Below are 14,373 nucleotides of genomic sequence, written 5' to 3'. Positions count from 1 at the left end.
TATTTTATGGTTTGGACATTAGAATAAAACTTTTCATTTGCCTACTTAAATTCTGGATGGCTATATTCTGTAGTGCATTTACTTTTCCTAGGATACAAGATAAACAGAAAGGACAATATTTGCAGACCAAGTAGCTGCCATGCAGTAAATACACACTGCACCGACGTGACTCGCATTCGAATGCTCCAAACTAAACAGGACATAACTTTCAGGCTAGAGTATGAACTAAAGGCAAGATGAGAAGAAAACCATCTTAAAATCCTCAGTTCGTTCTGAAATTTTGTTACTTGACATGAACTTACATAGCTTATCTTATGTGACAGGTTCTATACCCTTTACAAATACAAACTCACTTTATCCTCCTCTGTAATAAGGTGCTATCAATAGGGAAACTTCCTAAGGTCACAGACCTAATTAACTAAAGGCAGAGCCAAGAATCAAACCTGAGCAGTCTGGCTCCAGGGGCTGTGAGCTCAGCTATGACACTGTGCTACCTTTTTGAAAAGCTAGTGAAGAGAAGCAAACTTTGTTGAAGAAATTACAAATACAGGATCTTCTTTGCTCTCTATAGTTCAGGAATTTTGCCTATTATTCTCTCTATTGTGCTTAGCCGCAACTTTTTTTTTGGATATTTTTCTTTGTTTGAAAAGGAAGGAAATAGTGCTTCCAAAGGAGTCTACTTTGATAAGTTTATAGTAACAGGCCTTATCTCCAGTAGTCCTAGCCAGCTAATAAGTAAACAGACAGGAGCACAGCCAGGAGGTGGTCTTCCAGGTAGTGTCTGGCTTTTATCTCTCTCTTCTGTAGTTTTCTCTCACTTCCAATAAGTACATCTCCAAAACTGGTCCCATCTGTAAAATGTCAACCTTCTTTCCATCGCTGCATGGCAAGTCTTCATTTAAACACAAGGTCTTTTCCCATGTGAGAATTCACAGGGAAAGATTCGATGTTAATTCTTCTTTCCTTTTTTTTATTCCATAATTCAGATTGCATGATTTCTTCATAATTATTCACAGTACAGTCACTATGAAGACCACAAATTATTTTAGTACCCTAAAAAATGAACTCACAGAAAATGGTTAATTTCTTAGGCTTTTTTCATAGATCAAGAGCTTTAGTTAACTTAATTATTTTTTGTTTGTTGCTCTTTTCCATTTAAAGAATGTTCTCCTTGGAGATAAAAATGCAAGCAAAAAGTCGATTCTTTCCTGGCCACTGATTACACAACAAAAGCAGCTGGTTGAAGTGGTAAAGAGAACAGAGTGTGGAGTGCATGACTTCTTCAAGTATTAACTCTGTGCTTTTAGAGTTAATACTGATAGAGTACCCTGAGTCTTAGCTGAGATTATGCATTTAAAGAACACACCACGGTGCCTGGCACAGAATAGGTCCTCCAATTATTTATCTTTAATATATCACATCAGCTTCCTGAACAGTGGCCATATTTTTGCCATGCTCATCTTCTTGTTACTAAAATATGAAAACACCTACGTGAAAGTGATAATTACTAATTAGTTTCCTTGATTCTAGTTTTATCATCTTACATATATTTGCTGGATTTGATTTGCTAAAATAAAACTTTTATCAAAGTATTACCTCATTCAAGTACTTTTGATAACATCCAGCTACTAGCACAGTAATTGGCACATGTTAATCACTAAATAGATATTCGCCAAACAAATGAATGAATAAATAAGTGCTCCATGGGAGACTTTCAAGTCCTTCCAGAGTCAGACACTACCCTCATTTCTTTCCTTATCACTCTTTAATTATTAGCATAGACATAGAGCTTCATTTATTGTGTGACTTCAACATGTCAGACACCATGACAGTTGTTGAATAATCAAGGATGATAAAAGAGCTCACGGCTTCTTTGAAAGAAAGCGTTCACTTAAGCTGCATTGATTTATTTATTGTCCCTTGCTTTCCCGTTGCCAAGGTTTTGATAGAGTTGTTTCACTGCCTAAAAAGCTGTCTTTCTTCTTTCACATTTTTTTTATCCCTCAGGATTCAGCTCAAATTGTACCTTGTTCTCAGTTAACACTTACCTAACTACCCTGTGTAATCTCTCTGCCATCCCTTCTCCAATTTACTAAGATAAGTATTTTTAATTACATCGTACTTTACTTTGACCAGGAATTATAATTATATAGTGCACTATAAGCTTTCTGGAATAACTCTAAAATGTCTACATATACTGCTTATACCCTATGTCTTTACTACTGGTTAAGTCCTTTGAGGTCATGCCTTTCACTTTATACTTTTTGTTTCTGGGTCTCTTCCACAGGACTTAGTATTAACTTTTCCTCCCAGAGTGATTCCTCAGTCAATATTTGCTGATTGATTGATCGATTGATTGTTAGGTTACTGGAAATTTTCTTATATTTAACAGAAAGGTATATGCCTTGCACACACTACTAGATATTCAATAAATGTTGGCTTGTTTCCCAGTACAAACTGATTAGTCAATATTATAGAAAGAATAATAAATTTCCTGACTATAATTAACAAAAGAGATGCTCCTAAACATTCAAGAAGAGTCAGAGAATTAAGGAATTGAATATGTACTTGGGTTAAAGAGAAGTACATATTTCCATATCTTTTCCCACTCTTAATTTATAACTTACCCTATCCTTGTTTCTATTGCTATTTCTGCTTCATTACCCAGAGAAAAGATTCTTCACCTTGGAGTCTCTGAATCCTTCTAAAGTCTATAAACAGATTTCAGCAGGGTTACTTGGAGCCCAGTAAAATGTTATGCATGAAGAAAGCCAGGCAGTTATTGAACAAGTACAAAGTACAGGCTTAAACTCACACTTATCTAACTACGAATTCTTTGTTTTTCCAATTATATCATTCATTGTTTAGGTGATTTCTCGCATTGCTCGACAGAAAACATCTTGGGGTGGGAAAGAGATACAGTCTGGTTATTGAACCGGCATGCTCAAAGAGAGGTTTTAATAATAACCTCCACAAGAGTAGCAGCAGCAGAAGCGACAACACTTATGTATTGTTTGAGATTTGTCACTCACAGCTCTAAATGTTTCATGTATTAATCTTTTTAAAACCTCACCACAAATCTGTGAAGTAGGTAGTACTACGGTTATCCCCACGTTATAGATTAAAAACCTAAGAAAAGAGAGGTTAAGTAATTTATGCAAGGCACAAGGACACTGAATACAGTAGGGGCGGGTCAGGGGAGTGAAGTCATGTAGGAAAAAAAGATGGCCAACGTAATGGTTTTCTACTACCACATTTTGTTTCAAGCCAACCTACATTCAAGGCTGCTCTGAATTCCACCTTAGCCTACGTTCTTGGCTAAAGGAGAAAATGTGTCTAGATTAGCGAAAGAAAGAATCAGACAACTCACTGCAGCCCTTGACCTGACTTTGAAGTCAGTCGAAGAATAAACCAGTCACATCAGGTTTGTGAAGATAATCACTTGCTTTTAGACCTCTTAGAAAATAAAAGAGTGTCATAAGGAGACTTTTCTAAGCTCTGGCACTCTTCACATTCTTAATATGCAGGTACAATTTAAATCACTTGTATTCGATGTCAATGAGAAAGAGTGACTAGCCTTAAAATGAACTTTGACAGCATGCAGAATGTAGTTACCCTGTTAAGTAGTGGGCTGTCAGTAGAAATCACAGTTTAAGTGGTTTTAACAGCAGATGTGGTATGTGTTCTGAATTTGAATATTTCAAATATCTATAAGGCAGCCAAGGTTTCTGTGAACCCTACCCCTACACATTCCAAAGTAGGATAAGTTTCAGCAATCTCTGCACAAGCACTGCTTCTAGCTTCAAAATCATTCCATTTCCATTAGATTGAAAGAGATCTGGATTCTGATGACGGCCTCATGTTTTTTTCGTTACTTAACTGTGTGTAACTGTTGTGACTTAGATTCTTCTATCTAAAAGTGGATGTGACAATATTTGTAACTTAACATCTAATTAAAGGTACAGATTTTAAATAAACTGATGTTAGGTAAAATTCTTGGGGTTTTGGAGGTGAGACTCTCACCAAAATTTTAAAATTGGAAACATCGTTCCTGCACAAATATAGAGTTTGAAAAGAATTATAACTTGGTCACAGTTTTTGAAATAGTCTGCAAAGATATGTTACCCAAGAATTTTGATAGTTAAATTTCCATGTCTTAGGAGTTTGATCTTTCTTAAAATGCAGTACAGTAATGGAAAACTAAATTAGGTGACAGAAGATCTGTCACCTAATTAGTTTCTATTGTGCTTCTTACCAGTCTGTGAGCTTGGGCAGATCATTGGAGTTCAGTTTTCTCGTCTGTAAAATGGAAGTAATAAATATGATTTCTCTTGCTCATTTGAAAAGAGCTCAATTTACCGGGGCTGTGCTCTGAGTTAGCATGCTTTATGTGTATTGCCTCATTTCATTTTCACTCCAATATTATGAATTAGGTAATTATTTTTATCTATTGTACAGATATGGAAACTGAGACTCAGAAGGGTTAAGTAAGTTGTCTGAGTTCACACAGCTTACTATCAGAGGAAAGGACCCAGATGTGAGCCTTAACCAAAATTGTTCTGCTATATAAAAAAGATGATCTACATATCATGTCTTCTCCTCCTGTCCTACTTTTACTTTGAATACCTTTATTCCTCTCTTTTCTTTCTTCCTTCCTTCTTTCATTGTCTCTCTCTCTCTCTCTCTCTCTCTCTCTCTCAACAATTATTACTGTTATTTGTTAGATATGCTTTAGTAGGGTTGGGTTTTGATGAGGAGCAAACCAGGGCATTATGTGATCCATAACCAATGATCTCACTGTTTTTATGAAGTTATTCAAGTGTTTTTTGAGAATTTACTATATACCATGATTGGGCTGGGTGCAGAGACTCCACAAAGATGAAGATGATGTGTACTTCCCTTAGTTTAAGAAATGTACATAAATAACTATAATATGAAGACATGACCACATGTCCTAAGAAAGAGATATATGCCATACAAGAAGATATCAGAAAAAGAAATTAAATTAATTAATCCAAGTAAGGGGATCATGTGCACCAATGTCCAGAGAAAATTATACTTGTCTTTCTAAACTATCAGAATTACTGGATTTCTGGTTATTAAGTGTTAAGGAAAAGAGGAGTGGGGTAACATGTGAACATTAGGGAGTTAGGGCTTGGGAAATAAAGTGAAATATAATTTGATAATACCCTTCCCCCTCTTTTGTTACTCACTCAAGAATTTAATTCATTCAATTTCATCAAGGCAAATGAGTATTTACTGTAGAATTGTACACTTAGATATCTAGAGGAGGAAAGGAGGGAGGGTGGAGGATGGAGGGGTAATCTCTCATGTTTCACAGATGTTGATTTCAAGTTTCCACCTGGTAACAGCCTGGGGGCCAGAGCATAAAGATATAAGTCAAAACAGAGAGACACACACAGAGAGATCTAACAGCATCCAGCAAGGGAATTACTAAAACTGACAAAAGCCTTCCAGTAGCTAGATAAATAACTTTCTTTGTACTTGCTCTTTCTTGTTTTTATTTACTGAAATTTGGAAAGAGCCACAGACTCTATGGCCTCTTCAAAGTTCTGGATTAAATAAAACAGTAGTCTATTAAAATCAAAGTTTTCATTTAGAAGCTAAATTAAATTGTGACCAACTTTTAATATCTGCATGTTTTATTAAAAAAAAAAAAACTGGTAGACAACAACAAAGATTTTAAACTATGAGTAACAGAAGTAATAAATGACATGCTTTTAATATAAAATCATGGCTTTCATCCAAGACACTTTAGAAATACATTCAAAATATATAGAAAACCTCTACAGTGTGGTACTTAAATTTGCACAAAAAGCCCAAGGCAAGTAAGAATCCAAATGAGTATTTTCACATAAGGTTACTCATTTATTTTCGCAGACCACATTGAAAATAACTACAAGATTCATTTCATTCCATTTGCCGAACTTAACACATCCTGAAAGCACAAAAACTGTCCTTTCAGAAGTATAATAAATGTTCCTTATAAAAAAGACTAGAAAGGGAGGATAGTGGAGTAGGGTTGGGGGTGGGGTAACAAAGCCTTTAGTTACACCATTTTAGGGAAATGAATCCACACAATAAAACAAATTTCAAATCAAATTGCTCCACTATACTACATAAGCAGTTTAGAATCTTAAGCAGATGTAGAAGGAATAAAGCAAATGGGGAGAAAAAGAGGCCGATAAAGTTTCTGGCTACAATACAAGAGACATATCATTACCATATGATCTAATGTGGGTGTCAGCCGGGTAGTGTTCATTGAGGGAAACCTTATTTTTTAACTGTGCTATGGAGTAGAAGCAGGAGGTTTTCAACGTAGTGACAGGCACAGAGCAGCACCTACCCCCCTCCTCCTTTCCACACCTGCAAACTCTTTTGCTTGGGCCGAATATTTAGTGTAATTACATCTCAGCTTTGAGGGCTCCTGTGGCAAATTCCCGGATTGAAAGGTATGATTTTCAATAATTGTCCTGAACTCTGCTACAGACGAATAAAACTTTGATCAAGTTGAGAGAAATAGACATTATTTGGTGAGAAAAAGAAAAAAAATAATTGTGCTAAACTTTTAATAATCTTAACACAGCATTTGAAAAATTATTGGTTGGAAACAGAAGTTAAATATTTGGTATAATAGTTAAACGCATTGTTTTAGTTCTTTCTCTCTGTTCTTATAAAAAAAAGGTATTAAAAACCTATAACCAAACAACTTGACTGTCTGTATTGATATATTTTGTATTTGTACTAATGAAATGTTTAGCTTTTTAGAAAGTATTTATAGAAAAGTATTCTAGACTAGAATAGTGTTTGCACTTGTGTTATATATTTAAGGATTTATTTCCCTCCTGAATTCTTGATATTTTAAGAAGTTTTAAAACCTCAGAGATGTGAACTCTGGTCACTGGTTGTAAAAGTCTAATGTACATTTCTGCAATCCAGAAAAGAATAGAAATTGTCACAAGATAGATGAAAATAAGGATTGAAAACATTTATGATGATTATTAAAGACCTAACTAAAATAACCTGACAGCTACAGATTATTATGTAAAGAGCCCCTGTTAGTATTTTCAATGCAAATGAAGTTTTATTATAAGATACATTCACTGTGAAATGAGGTGTAGGTTATTTTTCTTTCTAATTTCAAAACAGGGTAACATGATGACCACTAGTTAAGTGGCCTCCTGGTAATGAAAATACCTGTGGTTTTTTCTTGCAATTGCTGTTTTGACCAGAAAAAGAACCAAATGCCTCCTATAGCTGCCCTTATTTATGGATAAATGTGGTTTTATTGTTTATTTTTAAATCATTTATATTATTATTGAGGTTTTTAATTCACCTAGTGTTAGGGGATTTTAACGTTACTCTGCATTTATAACTTCACTTATCTCCTGAGGGTTAAATTTTGACTTTGAAAGTCACTCTAAGGCATAAATGACATCGTAAGAATGTTGATCTGAATGATATAGTGAATTTAATGGGCTGAAGTAGTTTAAGAAACCAGAGATTGTTATTTTTGATGAAAAACTTATAAACTATGGCATCGAGCTTTAGTGAAGTAGTGACATTCTTAGCAATTTGCATTTAGGAAAGAGTCATCTATTTTGAGAACACAATATAGTTTAATGAAATTTAAAAAGTCAGTCATCTCAATAATAGTATCCCTAGTTTCTACATGGGCAACTGCTGTTTTTTGTTATTTTTCTGATTTGTTAAGAAGAGAAGGAAATTACTAAAGAAATCAGTATTTACTGACCACATTCATTGTTTTAAGATGCTGAGTTTTCAGGTATCATGACACTAATTTAAAAGAAGTTATTTTAAGGATGGATTTCTATAAAGTTCCTAAACATGTTATTATTATTCCCTGGGACATTCAGGGTTAAAATGCGCACACACACACACACACACACACACACACACACACACACACACACAAAAAGAGAGGGAGAGAGAGAGAGAAAGAAAAAGAGAGAGAAGCAATAGCAGCTCTAAGCTGCCTGTTTGCATTCAGCTTCAACTAAAAATAATTTTGTGTAGAGAATTTGCACTATTTTAATAAGAGTAAACAAATATAAATGATAGTCTTTTGAGCTAATGCTCAACATTTCCTTTTGTGGATTAGTGAAACAACCAGGCACTTTCTGCTCTAGAAAAAAGATCAAGAAGTGACATCTGCATTAATTCTAGTTGCTATTTAATAAATCTGCAATTACTTTGCTTCATTTTTCTTCCAAAATTGTGAGACATTAAATATGCAAGGCTAGCAAACTTGTGGTAAACCATAAACTTTGCATTTTAATATGAAACAGACAGAAAACCCCTCCCTTAGATACTATCCAAGGGAACACTGCCAAAACAATAGGGTCTCCGTTAAAAAGCAATATAGTAACTGGGTGGGAATGGGTTCCCAGGGAAAACCTGATACTGAACTTAAAGGAGCAGCGTGAATAATAATCTTCATAGTAATTTTAAATCAAAAGCCACAGACCCATATTGTATGAGCTGCCTTCGACATACTTCAGTAATAACTATAAACTAAGAACAGATATAAGAAACTGAAAAAATATTTGTTTCCTCTCTAGTGGATCTAGACAAAAATTTCCAGAAGATACCATAGGGTTAGGGTATTCAAAGTTTTTGTTTGTTTGGTTGGTTTTTTTGCATATGCTATAGTTGGATAATAACTCTAAATAGTTCTTTAATTCTAGTTATGAATGCTCAGCTTTAATTTGGATTCTTATAGGTGTACAATTCAAAGTAGAGATGATGAGACTAAAAATAATAATATCTGCATATGTTTTAAGAATGGGGTTTTTGTCTAGATCCACTAGAGAGGAAACAACTCAACAACACAGATGTTTATATCTTTAAGTGCTTGTTGAATGAAAGGATAAATATTGTATGGCTTTGTCAAAACTGTACTTTTTTGTTTGTTTACAAAATAACTCTATAGATAAAACTAAATAATATATAAGTCATATAAGAATCAGTTAGGGTATTGCATATGTGTTTTTTGGTTTATTAAAAATGATCAATTTGAGAAAGTATCCAATAGAATTATTTTTAAAAGTGAATCTTGCTTATACCAAGTTGAGATTTTCAGTATCTTTTTTATGCTAGAACTATGATGTTGAAGAAAAAGATAATTTTGTGTTTAAAAATCACACTGACTGATTTCTTAGAAAAAAATTGAATAAGTTATGTTAATAAATTGATGGTCAATTGAGTCATTTATGTGCAAAATATTGTGCAACCCTGGGTACAAAACAAAGAATAATAAGACACGCCCTGAAGGAGTACATCTTCTAGTGGGGGTTGGGGGGGCAGACCAAGCATGCAAAACAAATTACAATATAATGTGATAAGTTCTTTAAAAGAGGTAAGAGCAACGTGCTTTGAGAACACAGAAGAGGGAGAAAGCAGCATCCTGCCTGGATGAGCCAGGGAATACACAGGGGAAGCTCTTTATCTCATTTAATCTTTACTACATTCTCACAAGGTAGGTATTTTAAATGGCAATTAGCTTTGAATGTCAGGGTTAAGTTGGGGACTAGGAGTGGAGAGAAAATGGAGAGGAAGGTGGCTAGAATATTAGTTGGTACCAAGTTATGAATGGTCTTACACATACCCCAGGGGATGTGGACCTTATTGACAAGCCATGGGAAGTCAACAAAGGGCTTGCAGTAGAAGATTAATAAAACTAAATTTAATTTTTAGAAGATGACAGGCAGCAGAGTGGAAGATGGCCTGGAACAGTGGAAATATTCAAGTCACAGACAAGTTGGAAACTCTTACTATACTTACAGGAGTGAAGAGAAGGGCCTAGACCAAGATAAATGCAGTAGGATAGAGGAACGAGATTGGCTTCAGAGATATTTCTGAAGCAGGAATTAGAGACCCATCATGTATATAAAGAAAACTTTATTTGACTGTGACATGGCTTGTGTTGAGTGAGCATTGAAAATTTCAACATGATTTATCCATAACAATTTTGCAAATAATGTGAATATATAGTATGTTGTCTTAATTCATATCCAGAATTCAAAACAAGTAGATTTAAATAATATTCAAATTTTCTTCATAAGCAAATAGCTATGCAAATTAGTCTATAATATACTTCTTCATCTTTTAAATACGATTCCAATGCTCTGCTTCCTGACAATAAGCAAAATATTATTATTTTATTATTTTTTACTTTTACCTATGTTCTCTCTAATATGGAGGTATTATAAACTAGGCAATGGTACTCTTCTAAAGCTTTTGTTTGTTTCCTAGGTTCCTTAGTTGTGAAAATACATGAAATAAATCATGAAAGCAACTATCATCTTCCTCTTGCTTGCTCAAGTTTCCTGGGCTGGACCGTTTCAACAGAGAGGCTTATTTGACTTTCTGCTAGAAGATGAGGCTTCTGGGATAGGCCCGGAAGACATAGAGCCTGTGGGACCAGTGTGTCCCTTCCGCTGCCAATGCCATCTTCGAGTGGTTCAGTGTTCTGATTTGGGTGAGTGGGGTGCAGGCTCTCTTTATCTACCTTGTTTGTTTTATTCCTGGGAATGGCTTCCTTGAAAGTTTAGCATTCTCAGTTTGGGTTTCAGCAATTCCAAACATGAGACACAGTGCCACCTAATGAGAAGTAAAGGAAGCAAAGTAGGATAGAAGGAAGTAGCTTTGAGATTAGGAGATTTTTTTCTTTCTTTTTAAAGTCATGGCTCCATCACTTTGCAATCTTGGAAACGTCACTTTTATTTTTAATCTTTTTAAGCATCATGGTTCCATTTCTATAAAATAAAATTTTGAACAAATCAATGTCTTCTGTGATTCCAGAGTGATGGTTTATTTTAATTTGATGATTTGTTTTCATGAAATCTTAGATATTAAAAAAACCTGGGCAATCTCTCTAATCTTAGCTTGCCCAGATAACAGAGTTTGAACCTTACTAAGTTGTAAAATATGAAGAGTTATCAGAAGCAAAGCAAGTAAATTTTGAGAACAAAAAATTAATCTTTCAAGTATCAAAATACTCCCTTAATCTCTGGGTCTTAGTTTTGCCTTTACTGCTGTTATTTTGTAATCTAGCTCTTTATATTATTTAGAAAGTTTCAGAGTAAATCTTTATAACTAAGGTATGGTATAAATATTCAGTATAATCATAGAGCATATATCTTTAGCTTAACACTGTAAATACAGTTTGATTTATCATCTTTCAAGAATAATTTAGCCTGGGAATTCCAAGAGTAATACACTCAGAAGATAAATCTCCAGAAAGTTTTAAGTCCCAGCAGATGGACCAAAAGAGAACAGATTTAGTTTACGTGACAGCTGATTCATGTTCTTCTTTTCTAAGTGTATTTTCTTATTGGAAAGAAAAAAGAAAAATAAATAAATCCTTACAAAATGATTCTACCATGGTGCAGTTCCTTGAGGAAGAAACCCTATAGCACAGTAGGGCAATTTTTTTAGAAGTCCTATATTTATTCAAAACAGCTTTCTAGCAGGAGTTTGCAGGAAAAAATTGCCACTAACTTCCACAGTTGAAACAAGCTACATACAGGGAATCAGGAAAACATAAAATATGTTGAGTAACAACTGAAAAACAAATAATACTGATATATATTAACGTAGCCTTTTGAAACTCACGGAAGTGTATAGAAACGCTGTAAAATGATTATTCTGATGGATTCATTCATTCATTCAACAAATATATTGAGGGCCTACAAAGTGTCAGATCTGTTCTAGGCCCTGGGGAGAAAGGAATGAAAAAGATGGATATGGTTCCTGTTCTTGTGAGTCTAATATTCTACTGGCGGCGATTATTCTTTTCTTGAATTCTATATTTGTTACAGGGAAGATTAGATTGCTACCAAATTCAACAAAAACTTTATAAGTGTTTAGAGATTCCTTGAATATTTGGTTTAGGCAGAAAAACAATAGGCTTCAAATTATCTGAACAAAGGAATGGTTGTTTGATGGATATACTAGTGTTAAACTTTTTCTGAAGTTACTAAAATGTCTGAGTTCCCAAGAAATATGATACAAATTCAATGTCACTTTGCCTCTAAACGAGATTAAAAGAATTCGTGATTACTCTCACCACATACTATCAACAATAAAGGGTTGATATTTTTAAGGAAGGAAGATTTATCTAGTCACTTCACTGAAGTTTTATTTTTCCATAAATATAGTTTTAGTTTTTTTGCATGATATATGGTCCATAAAGCCTGATTTTAATAAAAGCACTGGACAGTTTTTCAATTGTCTATTCATAAAAAAGTCCTAAGCCTATTGATCAAAACTAAACAGAAGAGTATAGTGCTAGGAAAGAAATATCAAGTTCATGGACTTGGGTGTCTCATGATAGTTTTGTTGTTGTTATTGTTTTGTTTTACATTGTTTTTAGATGAGAATGTTTTCTGTTTATTTCTAAGAGCCCAGAGTGTACATCATTCCTTTATTACACATAGGCTTACCAACTCATATAAAAAAGAAGTAGTTAAAGTTGTAATAATGATTTGTTTTGGAAACCCATATTTAACCAAGATAACTAAGTAACAGTGAGCAATGGGCTCATCCAAGTTACTGTCAAGTCTTTATGAAATCACAGATATATATTTAAATACACTGTCAGAAATTTTGGTCAGATGTTTCTAAAACAGAAAATACATTGCTTAAAAAGAAGAGCAATCCACTTCTGTTTAAAGAAAACACTCTATTCACATTTTCAACTACTACCTAATACACACCTGCTCACTTTATGATTTGGGCAAGATGTTCAGAACCTTGATATCTTTATCTGCAGAAAAATCACAATCAGTCTTAGATATCCTGTTATATGTGTGAGTACCTGACTTATAGTAGAGGCTCAAAGTATTTTTTCTATATGATGATTATATGGAGTAAAAGATGAAAGAAAATTAGAAAAAAAACAAGGAAAGAGAAATGGACAAACTTATTTATAGTAAAGGCAATGCAGTTTATTTTATTTGTAATTTTATGTTATCTAGTGATCTGAACATGAAGCTTGCATTATTATAATAAAGAAAAAAAAATGCAGTGCACTTTGAAATAAAAAATGTGAATGCTTATTTGTATCAAAGACTAATGTTTTCTCAAGGATTATCCCAGCAAAAGCTTCTAATTAGCAGAGAGGAACTACAGTGTTAAAGGACACAATCCTTGTTACCATATTATCTAAACAATGTTTAATATAAACAAACTTTTTATTAAAATATTTTACTATTTTTGCCACTAAGACTTTTGACAAAGTGAAACATCAAATTTCTAAACAGTTCTTTCAAAGCTAAGTAAAAACTGTGAAACTAGAAGAGAGTAATGACTCCATAGGAAAACTTGAGACTTTCAGGAAGATACACTGGTTTAGTTCCTAGTTCAAGCTTAGCAAAACGGTATTACATTGTATTTTTCTGGAGAATAATGGATTGAAAAAGCAAACATATCTTAACCTGTCCTAGGAAATAATGAATTCTCCATAGGTGTTGGCCAAACTGGTTTAACTAAAATTGTTGCAATTTAGCTTGTAATTTGAACCAGAATTTTATAAGGCTCATTTCTTCTTTCTTTATCTGTTCTCCTAATTGTAGTATTTACAAAAAATAACAGCATAAAAATAAATGTAAGAATAGCAAATTCAGAAATCTGTGTGTTACCTTAAAATAATAAGCTCACAATGCAATTCATATTTGTCAGATCTTTTAAAAATGTCCTCATATGGATTCTGTGACTGGATGCTCTGTTTTATGTTCTTTGCGTCTTGAAGGAAGACGGTTCCCTTTACTTGTGTGCTCTTTGGATCAGCCATTCATCTTTGGATCAAGAGTTACCAAATAGCATTACTAGGTACTGACTTTCATCTTATTGCTAAAAGGAAGATCAGCCCTGACAGATACAATAAGCACAAGCATTGTGTTTTAACTATTTATCCAAATTAAAGTAATAGTTATTGATACATTTCTTATAAACAAGTTTCAAAAGAATTGAAAATACCTTTCGAAGTTATTTTATAATGGAAAGAACTTGGGTTACGCCCTTTAACACCTCAAACTCAAACCCTGATTTACCATTTATTACCTGTAACTTTGAAACTTTCAAAATTCATTTCCTCATTTGATAAATAGGAATATATCCTCTATATTTTGAAAACATTTAAAAAATGTTTTATTATAGTAACCGTTACATTCAGTTTACCATTTCAGACATAGTTGTCTAATAACAAGAAGATATTTCTGATATATATATTTTTATTTTTATTTAAAATTGAGAATCTCCAATAAGTATATGACTTATCTAGCTGGAGACAAAATAGCGTCTTCTTTCCCTTATGCCCTAACTATGGCC

General features: G+C 33.6%; 1 protein-coding gene across 2 annotated transcripts in view; it reads left to right on the top strand.

Moving 5' to 3' along the window:
• The first annotated feature begins 6,299 nt into the window (after positions 1 to 6,299).
• DCN (decorin) overlaps positions 6,300 to 14,373 on the top strand; it is a 36,412-nt gene continuing 28,338 nt past the window's right edge. Inside the window, exons 1-2 of one of the 2 annotated variants that reach the window (XM_006923823.3) lie at positions 6,300 to 6,473; positions 10,297 to 10,522. In XM_006923823.3, coding sequence (XP_006923885.1) covers positions 10,330 to 10,522 — 193 coding nt within the window. In that variant the 5' untranslated portion in view covers positions 6,300 to 6,473; positions 10,297 to 10,329. Of the gene's footprint in view, positions 6,474 to 9,341; positions 9,521 to 10,296; positions 10,523 to 14,373 lie in introns of those variants that run through there. The other variant, XM_015598404.1, reaches the window with a different exon arrangement.

Source organism: Pteropus alecto, unplaced genomic scaffold (assembly GCF_000325575.1).
Source record: "Pteropus alecto unplaced genomic scaffold, ASM32557v1 scaffold76, whole genome shotgun sequence".
NCBI lineage: Eukaryota > Metazoa > Chordata > Mammalia > Chiroptera > Pteropodidae > Pteropus > Pteropus alecto.
Note: the sequence above shows the minus strand (reverse complement) of the source record. Positions and strands in the feature narration are given on the sequence as shown.